This window comes from Diaphorina citri, unplaced genomic scaffold (genome assembly GCF_000475195.1).
Source record: "Diaphorina citri unplaced genomic scaffold, Diaci psyllid genome assembly version 1.1 scaffold258, whole genome shotgun sequence".
NCBI lineage: Eukaryota > Metazoa > Arthropoda > Insecta > Hemiptera > Psyllidae > Diaphorina > Diaphorina citri.
Genome location: NW_007377695.1, coordinates 234,331 through 245,929, shown reverse-complemented (window position 1 = coordinate 245,929; position 11,599 = coordinate 234,331). Strand labels below are relative to the sequence as shown.

Genomic DNA, 11,599 nt, shown 5'->3' with positions numbered 1-11,599 from the left:
TGGACTATTACTCACCGACCGGATTCCACATTTAAAATGGTAACTATTAATGTGGACGTTTCACAAAATAGGTCCGTACAGATTGACCCGCCGGGCGCCCGGCGTACGCCGGGCGGACCAGTTTAACCACGCCGCGGGCGACGCTCGGTGTTCCCATTATTATAAATTAATTATTTTAATTATAAAGTCAAGTGTTCCTCTGAGAAATAAAAAAAAAATAATGAAAGTAGACTTTGTTTTACTGCATGAAATTTTATCTATGAAGAAACATTCTGTATATAGATGATTTATATGTCTAATTATAGATGAAATGGATGAATTTGATTTTTAAAACTAATTCTAGTGATCGTGGATCATGTGAAGCATTTAGATCAAAGTCTTGCAATTTTCTATAACCCTCTAGGGTGGTGTGTCATAGAGAAAATTTTTTTTTTTTTTATATTTCTTTTTTTTTTTCTCCTCTGCGGTACTAAAACAACAATTCGTTGCGCTTAAAAAAATGACCCCCCCCTCCACTGTTATGGACCGCGCCAGACCTGACAGGTATACCTGACACCTGATGAGCACACACACTATCAGGTAGAACTGACTCTATCAAGTATACCTGACACCTGATCAGGTCTACCTGATAGTGAGTGGCTGGCTTAGGAATGAAGGTAACAATAATCAGATATTCACGAAGTCAGTGTCATACCTGTGTCAGTGTCACACGGAAAAGAAATTTGAAACCATCAATTAGAAGTTAGAACATCTTGAATTATGAAGAATTAGAACAGCATCTCAATAAGAACATCTCCCATGCTTTCAGTGAGTGATGGTTTTCCAATGTGCACGATTATGTACAGGGCGTATTTAGGGGGGGGGGAGGTTGTCCGAGCCCCCCCTCCCTCCTCGAGCTCCATTTTTCTCCTTTACTGTACGTCAGACTCCAAAAAATTGGGGTCGAGGGGGCCCGGCCACCCCCTTCGAGCTTCATTTTTCTCCTGTACTGTAGGCCAGCCTTCGAAAATTTGGAGCATTCACCTCCCCCCCGTCCATTAAATCTTGGACCCTCGGCAAAATCCTGGATACGACCCTGATTAGCTATGTAGGTATCTACACCTAGTTATGAAGGTACCTACTGCTGGCCATAAGAATCTCTGGGCCGCTGTCGGCCTAATATGAATAATAATACAAACCTACCTACTAGACTGATTAAATGTGTGTCCAGTTGTCCACACATAGTCGATCATCGATTCACCGTCGACTATGTGTGGACATACCTTTACATCTGATTGACTTCTCAAATGCCCCACTCTTTGTTCCACTTTCGTGTTCCTGGTAAAAAGACCTTTAATTTGATATATAGGTCGACCAGGTTTGGATAAATCCTTCTATGGGGTCAGACAGACAGACACCGGCCCGTTCACTATACCTTTTGTCATTACTATCGTAATAATAAAGGAAGGACGGGCTAAAAACACAAAGTCTACCAATCGAATCAATAGTTGCCCAAACTATCAAACAATGACAAAAGAAGACAGTTCAGATTTGCAACCCGTCAATCCTCCCCCGATTTTCATCAGAATTTTCATTCAGAGTCCTTGTCCTTGACCTCTCACATGAAGATTCGTCAGTGACGGATCCTAATGTAGGTGTCAATATTCGTTCTCATGACGATGCGATGACGAAATCATGCATATCATAATTGAACGAATGAAGCATGTTCCAACTTTTAACTCGACGATCCCGATGTTGTTAGCTGTAAATCTACAATTTTTTCTTCTTCTTCTTCTTCTTCTTCTTCTTCTTATTTTAAGAAGTTTGATAGAGGTAACTGTAAGTGCCATGGTCTTATCGTCCCGAAATTGAAGAGAGAAGGAAGACAGGATAGGAGAAAGCCAGCTTTCCGAAAACGAACTTTACTTGTTTGGGATGAAATCCGCCCTAGGCGGAATACGAACCCGCGACCTAATGTAACCATGCATATCATAATTGAACGAATGAAGCATGTTCCAACTTTTAACTCGACGATCCCGATGTTGTTAGCTGTAAATCTACAATTTCTTCTTCTTCTTCTTCTTCTTCTTCTTCTTCTTCTTCTTCTTCTTATTTTAAGAAGTTTGATAGAGGTAACTGTACCTGCCAACTCCTTATCGTCCCGAAATTGCAGAGAGAAGGAAGACAGGATAGGAGAAAGCCAGCTTTCCGAGAACGACCTTTACTTGTTTGGAATGAAATCCACCCTAGGCGGAATACGAACCCGCGACCTAATGCTTACAAGGCAGAAGTGCTACCCTCGTAGCCAACTAAGTTGGCAGTTCCATGTTTTAACTGCCTACCTATTTTCTATTCCAGAACGACGCCACTCCACAGTCACTGAATATTTGTAAACAAACTAAATCGCCAAGTATAAACAATAAGTTTACATTATAAACAATAATGCAGATCTTACGCTGAAGTCTACAATCTGATGGCACATAAGGACAGGCAGAACGACGCCACTCCAGTCACTGAATATTTGTAAACAAACTAAATCGCCAAGTATAAACAATAAGTTTACATTATAAACAATAATGTAGATCTTACGCTGAAGTCTACAATCTGATGGCACATAAGGACAGATAATACATGTTACCTGAGAGCATTCTCGGAGACCATGCCGGAACAGTCTCGGAACGTTCTCAGAGGTAACATGTTATTAGACCCAGGAGTTGACCATTTGGCTCAAAAATCTCTCACTCAAATTATAGGGGTGGCCATGCGGCTCGCGAGACGATCTTGTGCGGCTCTCTATGAGACAGAATTCTGAATATTGTAGACCGAAATTTTCAAAAATTAGCCTGCGGCGAGGTTCGTCTTTATGGGATTGCGGCTCCCGAAGGTAAGGTTAGTGACTCCTGTTATAGTATGTTTGTGGTATATCAGAACTATTTAACAAATTTTGTGGGTATATCATATCACAGCATTACTTGGTGCCTACTTGCAATCAATTTCTACATATATTTCAATAATCTTTTTACGCGGCTCGCGAGACGATCTTGTGCGGCTCTCTATGAGACAGAATTCTGAATATTGTAGACCGAAATTTTCAAAAATTAGCCTGCGGCGCGGTTCGCCCCGTCTTTATGGGATTGCGGCTCCCGAAGGTAAGGTTAGTGACCACTCCTGTTATAGTATGTTTGTGGTATAGCAGAACTATTTAACAAATTTTGTGGGTATATCACAGCATTACTTGGTGCCTACTTGCAATCAATTTCTACATATAGGTATTTCAATAATCTTTTTACACTGCTAATGCCGCTACTGGTCGCTACTCGATGGTCGGACGAGGCTGTGTGCACCCCGAACTCCAAGCACAGAGCCGAAAAAAACTTTGACTCCGCCTGAAATCGAACCCGGGAGCTCCGGCGTGCAAGCCTAGTGTGCAGATACCCACTAGGCTAGGGAGGCTCTGCCTTTTTGGCTCATGATGAGACCGTAAACCAGGGTAATTTTTTTTATTTATTTATTTCATAACCATATTTTACAATGTAGGATCCAGGGATATAGGATCCAGGGATAATCCAGGGATAAGTAGATTCATAGAAGCTTATTCCATCCTTAAGCCTCAGATTGGGCTTTTTGTGTATGGAATTAAGCGTACTTGGGGGCTAACTAGTTTTATGTAATAGGTAAGAGTAATTAACTAATAATAAAATTATTAAAAGCTGTTATCACTGACAATGACTTACGTAGGATTATTTTACATAGGTATGTATTTCTCAAAAACTATGTATTTACTATTTTCATGTTGAAAAAAACGTTTTTTTGCTCTCCTGTAAAATTTGAAAAATGTTGGTTATCGTGTTTTGCCATCTTTCCACAGATTTTACATATGTATTTCTCAAAAACTATGTATTTAATGTACCTACCTACTTCCAATTAACTTTCTGATAAAGGTTTAGACAAGTTGGAAATGTTAGCATGAGCCAATTACAATCATGTTATAAACTTGGCAGAAAAACAAGAGACTAAAATATTACCTACTCTTGGAAAATGAGAAAAAACATTGGATAGTTTTGTTTAGGAATTTGAAACCCTGTATTTATTTGTGCATTTTACAAGACGATCACTTAAAACCGCAGCTTTTTTCAGACTTTGCTGCACTATGGTTGACCAGGTACCTACCAATTATGTAGTACCTTTTGAATCAAATGTAAACATTTTATCAATAAATTGGAAATTATTTGTAGTCAGTCCGATATCCGACTTTCTTTCTTTTATGTTTGTGTTATGTGTTTTCAAATATTTATTTAAATGTTAATTGATATCTAAGTATCATTGATTTAATTAATATTTTTTTACTGTTGTTTTTTCGAGAGTAGTGTTTGTTTTCTGTGTTTAAAATTTGGGCTTCAAATTTTATTTATGTGCACTTAATAGGTAATAAAATCAATACCTACTTAACTTAGTCTTAATTTGTAGGATTTTCTACTTCCCCAAAATTTCTTTGATATAGGTACCTAATAACGTGGGTTATATACTTGGGTAATGAAATCTCATTTAAATATAGGCACATGATAGGTACATAGGTAGGTAGGTATCAACCTACAAAGGTACATCAGATACTACTAATATCTAGGTATGTCGGTATGGTATACATATTTACTAATCTCGAAATAATAGATGCTTCATTTCGAAGGAAGATAATATCTATCCAGCATCCAATTGCCTACTTCTGATAATATCATAATATGTATATGTCTTTATGCTTTTATGAGTTTTCGCAATTGAGTGTAAGGCTGCGGTTTCATTAGGTGAGACTACGAAGTTTCGAAAGAAATGTAATTTTCTCATGACACGACGTCGGTCGTCGCAAGATTGGAAACCTGATCAAGTGAAATCGCACCCTAAAGAGCACTGAATAAGAGTGAAGAGGAATATTTAGGCAATATTTTTACTTTCGTGGGATCAAATCTGGTATCAATATCAAGATGAAGTGTTTTCGTAATTTGACGTTACATAATCGCTGAGTGCCTATTTGCGAAAATTTTAATTGAAATGTTTGCGTTTCCGTATCTAGTAGTTTCTAGATAAGAAGAACCAAAAATAGTCAATTTTGATCAGTAAGAATTTGCTAGAGAAAAACTAAAAATGTAGGTAGGTACCTATGTAAAATTGTAAATGGAAAATTTTGAAGTGGACCTATTTTTTCCATTTGAACAGGATTCGAACCCAATCTACATATTCTACAAACCTTCAAAAGTAATAACTCCATTTTCACCCACGCAGGTCCCCCAAGTTACCTTCAAAAAGGGGACGCTATAGGATTGAGGTCCCGATGACTCAATTCGTAAGTGAACCCTTCCACTAAGAGGACTGAATTCCAAAATTGTCGGAACTCAACTCGTTAAAAAAAGGTCGATGGGACTCAATTCGTTGACTCCCGCTGAAAGTAATAGCCCCATTTTCGCCCTCGCAGGTCCTTGTTGCACCATCGACACCGCGTGCCGCAAAAAGTAATAGCCCCATTTTCGCCCTCGCAGGTCCTTGTTGCACCATCGACACCGCGTGTTCCTCTACCCTATTTGGTCTTCATCTTGCCGTCGGCGCTATCGAGAGGGGCGAATGTGATCACGCCATCATTGGGGGTGTCAACCTTACTTTGAAACCGGCCACTTCCCTTATGTACCACAAGTACAACATGCTGAGCCCAACGGGAACCATAAGTCCCTTCGATGCGTCAGGTATGTAAATGTAGACTCATCAGCTTCGTGTGATAAACTAAAGAACTCGTAGATTCTCAAAAAGCCCAATCTGAGACTTAGGTGTAGGGCATAGACAGCCCTAAAGGATGGGTTAAGCTTCTACGAATCTATGAACTAAAGAGCTGGCAACAGGATTGTGGTGAAGCCGAGGGTGAAGAAATAGGCCGGGTATAACCTGCGAACACAAGTTACTCAAGTTAGAAGTTCAGTCAACGGGACCTCCAAACATACGTGTGAACTGGAGATCTTGCTTTAAAGAAATCACCAGATTACATTACTTTCCTTCCTATAGGTATAGGATAAGGAAATGAAAAATGGGCCCCGACTTTTCGAAGGCTCAACGTTTTGGGCCCCCTTAAAACTGGTTTAGTAAATTTTGCTTGAAATGTTGAATATTTTTGTCAAATTTCATCATAACAGTACGAGAGACAAGAGTTTTTGCTGAAGATTTAGAAAGGTAAACTACATTTGAATGAAAGGTCATTTTGGTGCTTAGAATGCTTTCCCTCTTAAGTATCTTTAAGTCGATATAATCACAAACAGCATCTACACACTACATACTTGTAAATTTTTCGCCATACACAGGATACGAACTGGCGACCCCTGAGTTTCCCGCACGTCTTGAGCAGACTGTATGCAGTAAGGAATCCGCTTACTGAGAGGAACACATCGTTGACTAGGGCACCGGAATGAAGGACTGCGTAGTTCTGATTTGTGTAGCTCTGAAATCCAGATAGGTCAGGGGCAAGTTAAAGGGCTGAGAGGAAGAACGGACTAACCCACGAAATCCGAGTTTTTCCCCAGTTTTTCAAACTAAGCCACAGTCTGAAACAAGCTCTATCCACTAGTAGAGGAACTATAGCAATATCAGCTGTAGTTTAGAAGTTTATTAGGAATCCCGTTTGGCTAACCCTGTACATCCGTATGCAACTCCTAGACTTCTCCAAATATCTCGAAACGAGGTATGTGTGGCTTAGTCTGTTCTTCCTCTTGACCCCTCAAATCGTAATATTTATTTTTTCACCTACCGATTTTTTCCCAGATTGGTACCGGTCCCCCATAGACTTACTTTCTCAGCCTGTTCCATATTATGCACAGGATGGTGGACATAGAGTAGCGTCCAGTAGCGATGTCCGAACACAATGATCAGCAAGAACACCACCTTGGTGAAGTTGACCATGGCCAAACTATTCGAGTCCTCCTGGGACAGAACCCGGTAGTTGTGGAGCATCGAGAACGGGACCAACATTTGGGACAGCTGCCCTAGTGGAAAAGGGAAATATTAAGCTGTGTCCACCCACAGCCACCCACAGTCGACATCGTCAATCGATTCGATCGATGGTCGATCGACGAGGTGAATCTATATTCTCAAGGCAGTGTACGGTTTTAGTCGACATCGATCGACGGCGTCGAATATGTGTAGACATAGCTGTAGAATGGAATAGGACAAACATCAGGTTTACAGGTAGTTGAATTTTTCTTACGAAATTTCCCCTCTTCTGAAGATCACTTCCCCTCATTTGGAGTGATAGCCCGTGTACTAAACCATGGGTTCCGTTTCCGAAAAGACGTTCTACCTAATCTATATAGGTTTCTGTTATCGTGGTCAAATTCTCGAAAATTATTTTGAGGATAATATTCCATACCTCGGATGGGTTTGAACCCACGCCCTCCTCATAACCAATTGCTAGTCAATATTTTTTCATTCTCTTATCTCTTATTTTTTATGTGTAAGTATTTTATTTATGTGTAAGTATTTAGGCAGAACCTCTTTAAATAAAAATTAAAAACTGACCATCGAAAATTTTGACCGAATAGGTTGGTAGGTACCTACATTACTTTCCTTCCTTTAGATTTAGAATAAGGAAAGTAAAAATCGTAAAATCTAATCATCAAAATTTATTCGAGTCCTCCTGGGACAGAACCCGGTAGTTGTGGAGCATCGAGAACGGGGCCAACATTTGGGACAGCTGCCCTAGTGGAAATGGAAAATATTAAGCTGTGTCCACCCACAGCCACACACAGTCGACACCGTCAATCGATTCGATCGATGGTCGATCGACGAGGAGAATCTATATTCTCAAGGCAGTGTACGGTTTTAGTCGACGTCGATCGACGGCGTCGAATATGTGTAGACATAGCTGTAGAATGGAATAGTACAAACAGATAGTTGAATTTTTCTTTCGAAATTTCCCTCTTCTGAAGATTTCCCCTCATTTGGAGTGATAGCCCGTGTACTAAACCATGGGTTCCGTTTCCGAAAAGACGTTCTACCTAATCTATCTAGGCTTCTGTTATTGTGGTCGAATTCTCGAAAATTATTTTGAGTATAATATTCCATACCTCGGATGGGTTTGAACCCACGCTCTCCTCATAACCAATAGCTAGTCATTATTTTTTCCATTCTCTTATTTTTTATGTGTAAGTATTTTATTTATGTGTAAGTATTTAGGCATTTATGCTGTTTATGTCAATGCATACCTACTTTTGAACTACCCTCGCTGGCTCTATTAGGATGACCATGATGAGAGTTTGGATTTGAACAGATAATTTCCAGAAATGTCGAGAGTCCAACCAGGACTGCCAGTGCAAGTAGGACAGAGCTGAAAATCAATAAAATAACGCCTAAAATTAAAAGAAAATCTACAGAAATATAACGAAATATTACAGTAGGTATAGCTAGAGAAATTTTTGTTATAAGGGAATCAAAAATGTAAATTAAAATTCTGTTTGCATAATGGGAGATGTTGTACTTGTTGTAGTAATTTTTGAGTCATTGAGTAATCTTGAGCTAACAGAGCATTTCCAGAAATGTCGAGAATCCAACCAGGACTGCCAGTGCAAGTAGGACAGAGCTGAAAATCAATAAAACATGGCCTAAAATTAAAAGAAAATCTACAGAAATATAACGAAATATACCTACTGTATGTAAAGTTAGAGAAATTTTATTTTTGTTATAAGGGAATCAAAAATGTAAATTAAAATTCTCTTTGCATAATGGGAGATGTTGTACTTGTTGTAGTAATTTTTGAGTCATTGAGTAATCTTGAGCCCTAGATACTCTGGTGTTTCCATTAACTTATCTACCGTTTCAAGCTACCCGAAATCTTTGTTATTTACCTTGCTATAGGTACATACATAGTAGATAAGATACTTGGTTAACTTGGTAGAAAATTAGGAATAGACCAGATACTCCAGTTTCCTCACGTTTACTAGGAGTGCACGAAATATCTCACGTTCACAGCTCCATCGCTTATCAAAATTAAAAAATCATTCATTGAATGAATGCTGCATCTAGTTATCTAATAGGTTAGAGGCACCTTTGATAAGTGAATAGGAAATTAGGAATAGACCAGATACTCCAGTTTCCTCACGTTTACTAGGAGTGCACGAAATATCTCACGTTCACAGCTCCATCGCTTATCAGAATTAAAAAATCATTCATTGAATGAATGCTGCATCTAGTTATCTAATAGGTTAGAGGCACCTTTGATAAGAGAATAGGCACTCTCTATTATATCATGGATCACTTAAAAGAAACACTTAATAACAATATGTAACCTGGCTATTGTACAAATAGATGCTATACTGAGAAAGGTACTTATTACTAAACTTATGTGATTATGAGTAAACTAAGCACTCAGTCATTTAGTAGTAGGCTGCCAGGATGGTTTCTTCCAGGGTAAAGCCACCGTCTGCGTACGAGCAGGAGAGTTCTCCGATAGAGTGACCCACTATACCGTCGGGTTCCACACCAAGGGTTTTCAAAACGTTGACTAGACCGATCTGAAATAGAAGAGGAGCGTTGGATCAGAGTCAATTGAAAGTTTATCGATTCATGGAAGTTTGAAGTCTTTCGATTGAGATCATTCAAAACAAAATAATGAAATGTTTAGATCAAATATTCGTTGCATAACTAGTGGTTTGTATGAAAAATAGATCAAATATGATTCTGAAACCATATGTATAAGTTTAGGTTCTTCAAAAACTTAGAAAGACCAAGTCTCTGGTTGACATTTACCTGCATGCCGATCACTCCAGTCATCACATTGATGGGATTCTTGAACACATCTTCATTAGGATTCTCATACAAACTTCTCAAGCTGACATGCATGGGTGCCAAGAGAGGAGCGTTGGATCAGAGTCAATTGAAAGTTTATCGATTCATGGAAGTTGGAAGTCTTTCGATTGAGATCATTCAAAACAAAATAATTAAATGTTTAGATCAAATCTTCGTTGCATAACTAGTGGTTTGTATGAAAAATAGATCAAATATGATTCTAGAGGAGCGTTGGATCAGAGTCAATTGAAAGTTTATCGATTCATGGAAGTTGGAAGTCTTTCGATTGAGATCATTCAAAACAAAATAATCAAATGTTTAGATCAAATCTTCGTTGCATAACTAGTGGTTTGTATGAAAAATAGATCAAAGATGATTCTGAAACCATATGTATAAGTTTAGGTTCTTCAAAAACTTAGAAAGACCATTCAAGTCTCTGGTTGACATTTACCTGCATGCCGATCACTCCAGTCATCACATTGATGGGATTCTTGAATACATCTTCATTAGGATTCTCATACAAACTTCTCAAGCTGACATGCATGGGTGCCAAGGCTTTGTCACATAGGTCAATGGTATCACTGAAGATGTCCACTTGCAGGAGATCTCGACCCATACCTAACCATTGACTCCCCATACCGGAGAACAGGAACCATACTGGTCTGGTTTGAGAATCACATTGCTGCAATATTATTGGGCAATTTAGATGACGTTTCTAACCAGGATGAGGTAGTTAGGTAGGATGGTAGGAATTACATTATATTGAAATGGGGGACTTTTCTATCGGAATCCCTGTGTGCGGAGTCCGGTGTGTAGGTCTATTGACTATGGTTTGTGAATCACATTGCTGCAATATTATTGGACAATTTAGATGACGTTTCTAACCAGGATGAGGTAGTTAGGTAGGATGGTAGGAACTAGGAATTACATTACATTGAAATGGGGGACTTTTCTAACGAAATCCCTGTGTGCGGAGTCCGGTGTGTAGGACTATTGCACGACCCATACCTAACCATTGACTCCCCATACCGGAGAACAGGAACCATACTGGTCTGGTTTGTGAATCACATTGCTGCAATATTATTGGACAATTTAGATGACGTTTCTAACCAGGATGAGGTAGTTAGGTAGGATGGTAGGAAAACATTGAAATGGGGGACTTTTCTAACGAAATCCCTGTGTGCGGAGTCCGGTGTGTAGGACTATTGCATGGCCTCCTGATCAGAAGTCCATGAAACTTCCTGATCATCACTGAGGTTGATCACTTGGATTTGCCTGATATGGAGCAATAGATGAGAACATGAGACCAGACTAAACTTGTCACTAGACTAAACAGTCCTCATTAGAAAACTGGAAAATGGTCGAAATTGTGTTGAAAAAAAAAAGAGAAAAAATGCTTTTATTTCATTATTTCATCCTTTTGTACACCTATAATTAGGTAGGTACAAAGGTATTCTTTAACCATGATCGAATAAACTACGGGCTAAAAAATTCCCGGAGGGACGGGCCCTGCTTGTTATGAGTGAATAAAGTTTATTTTGTCTATTTATTGTTAACACGACCATTTTACAGCCTACAACCCCCAAGATAGTTAGGTGCCTAACAGAAGTAACAGTCGTTCGTTCTAAAGAAGGAAATATTTTTTGTGAACGCCTGGTATTTATTTTTAGTTATGCAATATGGAATGGAATTTGAATGTTGAGCTCTATCTCTAAGGTTAAGGTAGGTTCCTGTTTCCAACCCAATTTATTAACTACCTACCTCCTAGTTAATTGGTACAGGCTGGTAAAAAAAAAAAAAAAAAAAAAAA

At 39.0% G+C, this 11,599-nt stretch overlaps 2 protein-coding genes across 2 annotated transcripts; both read right to left on the bottom strand.

Moving 5' to 3' along the window:
• Positions 1–5,843: 5,843 nt before the first annotated feature.
• On the bottom strand, positions 5,844–8,330 carry LOC103506741. Its single transcript, XM_008471143.2, has 4 exons — positions 8,211–8,330; positions 6,799–6,992; positions 6,291–6,451; positions 5,844–5,904 (listed from the first exon to the last, which is right to left on the bottom strand). Exons 2-4 carry the CDS (start codon positions 6,976–6,978, stop codon positions 5,844–5,846), a joined length of 402 nt encoding a protein of 133 aa, XP_008469365.1. The 5' UTR covers positions 6,979–6,992; positions 8,211–8,330.
• Positions 8,331–9,377: 1,047 nt separating this feature from the next.
• On the bottom strand, positions 9,378–9,848 carry LOC113466381 (fatty acid synthase-like). Its single transcript, XM_026821723.1, has 2 exons — positions 9,751–9,848; positions 9,378–9,515 (listed from the first exon to the last, which is right to left on the bottom strand). Exons 1-2 carry the CDS (start codon positions 9,841–9,843, stop codon positions 9,378–9,380), a joined length of 231 nt encoding a protein of 76 aa, XP_026677524.1. The 5' UTR covers positions 9,844–9,848.
• Between the last annotated feature and the right edge of the window lie 1,751 nt (positions 9,849–11,599).

Bases quoted from the DNA above. Each gene is read 5' to 3' on its own strand.
- LOC103506741 (XM_008471143.2), bottom strand. From the start codon at position 6,978: ATGTTGGTCCCGTTCTCGATGCTCCACAACTACCGGGTTCTGTCCCAG. The intron at 6,452-6,798 runs GTAAGTCTATGG...TCTGGATTTCAG, and splicing joins ATATGGAACAGGCTGAGAAA to AGCTACACAAATCAGAACTA. The intron at 5,905-6,290 runs GTATGTAGTGTG...TTGTGTTCGCAG, and splicing joins GTATGGCGAAAAATTTACAA to GTTATACCCGGCCTATTTCT.
- LOC113466381 (XM_026821723.1), bottom strand. From the start codon at position 9,843: ATGCATGTCAGCTTGAGAAGTTTGTATGAGAATCCTAATGAAGATGTG. The intron at 9,516-9,750 runs GTAAATGTCAAC...CTTCTATTTCAG, and splicing joins CTGGAGTGATCGGCATGCAG to ATCGGTCTAGTCAACGTTTT.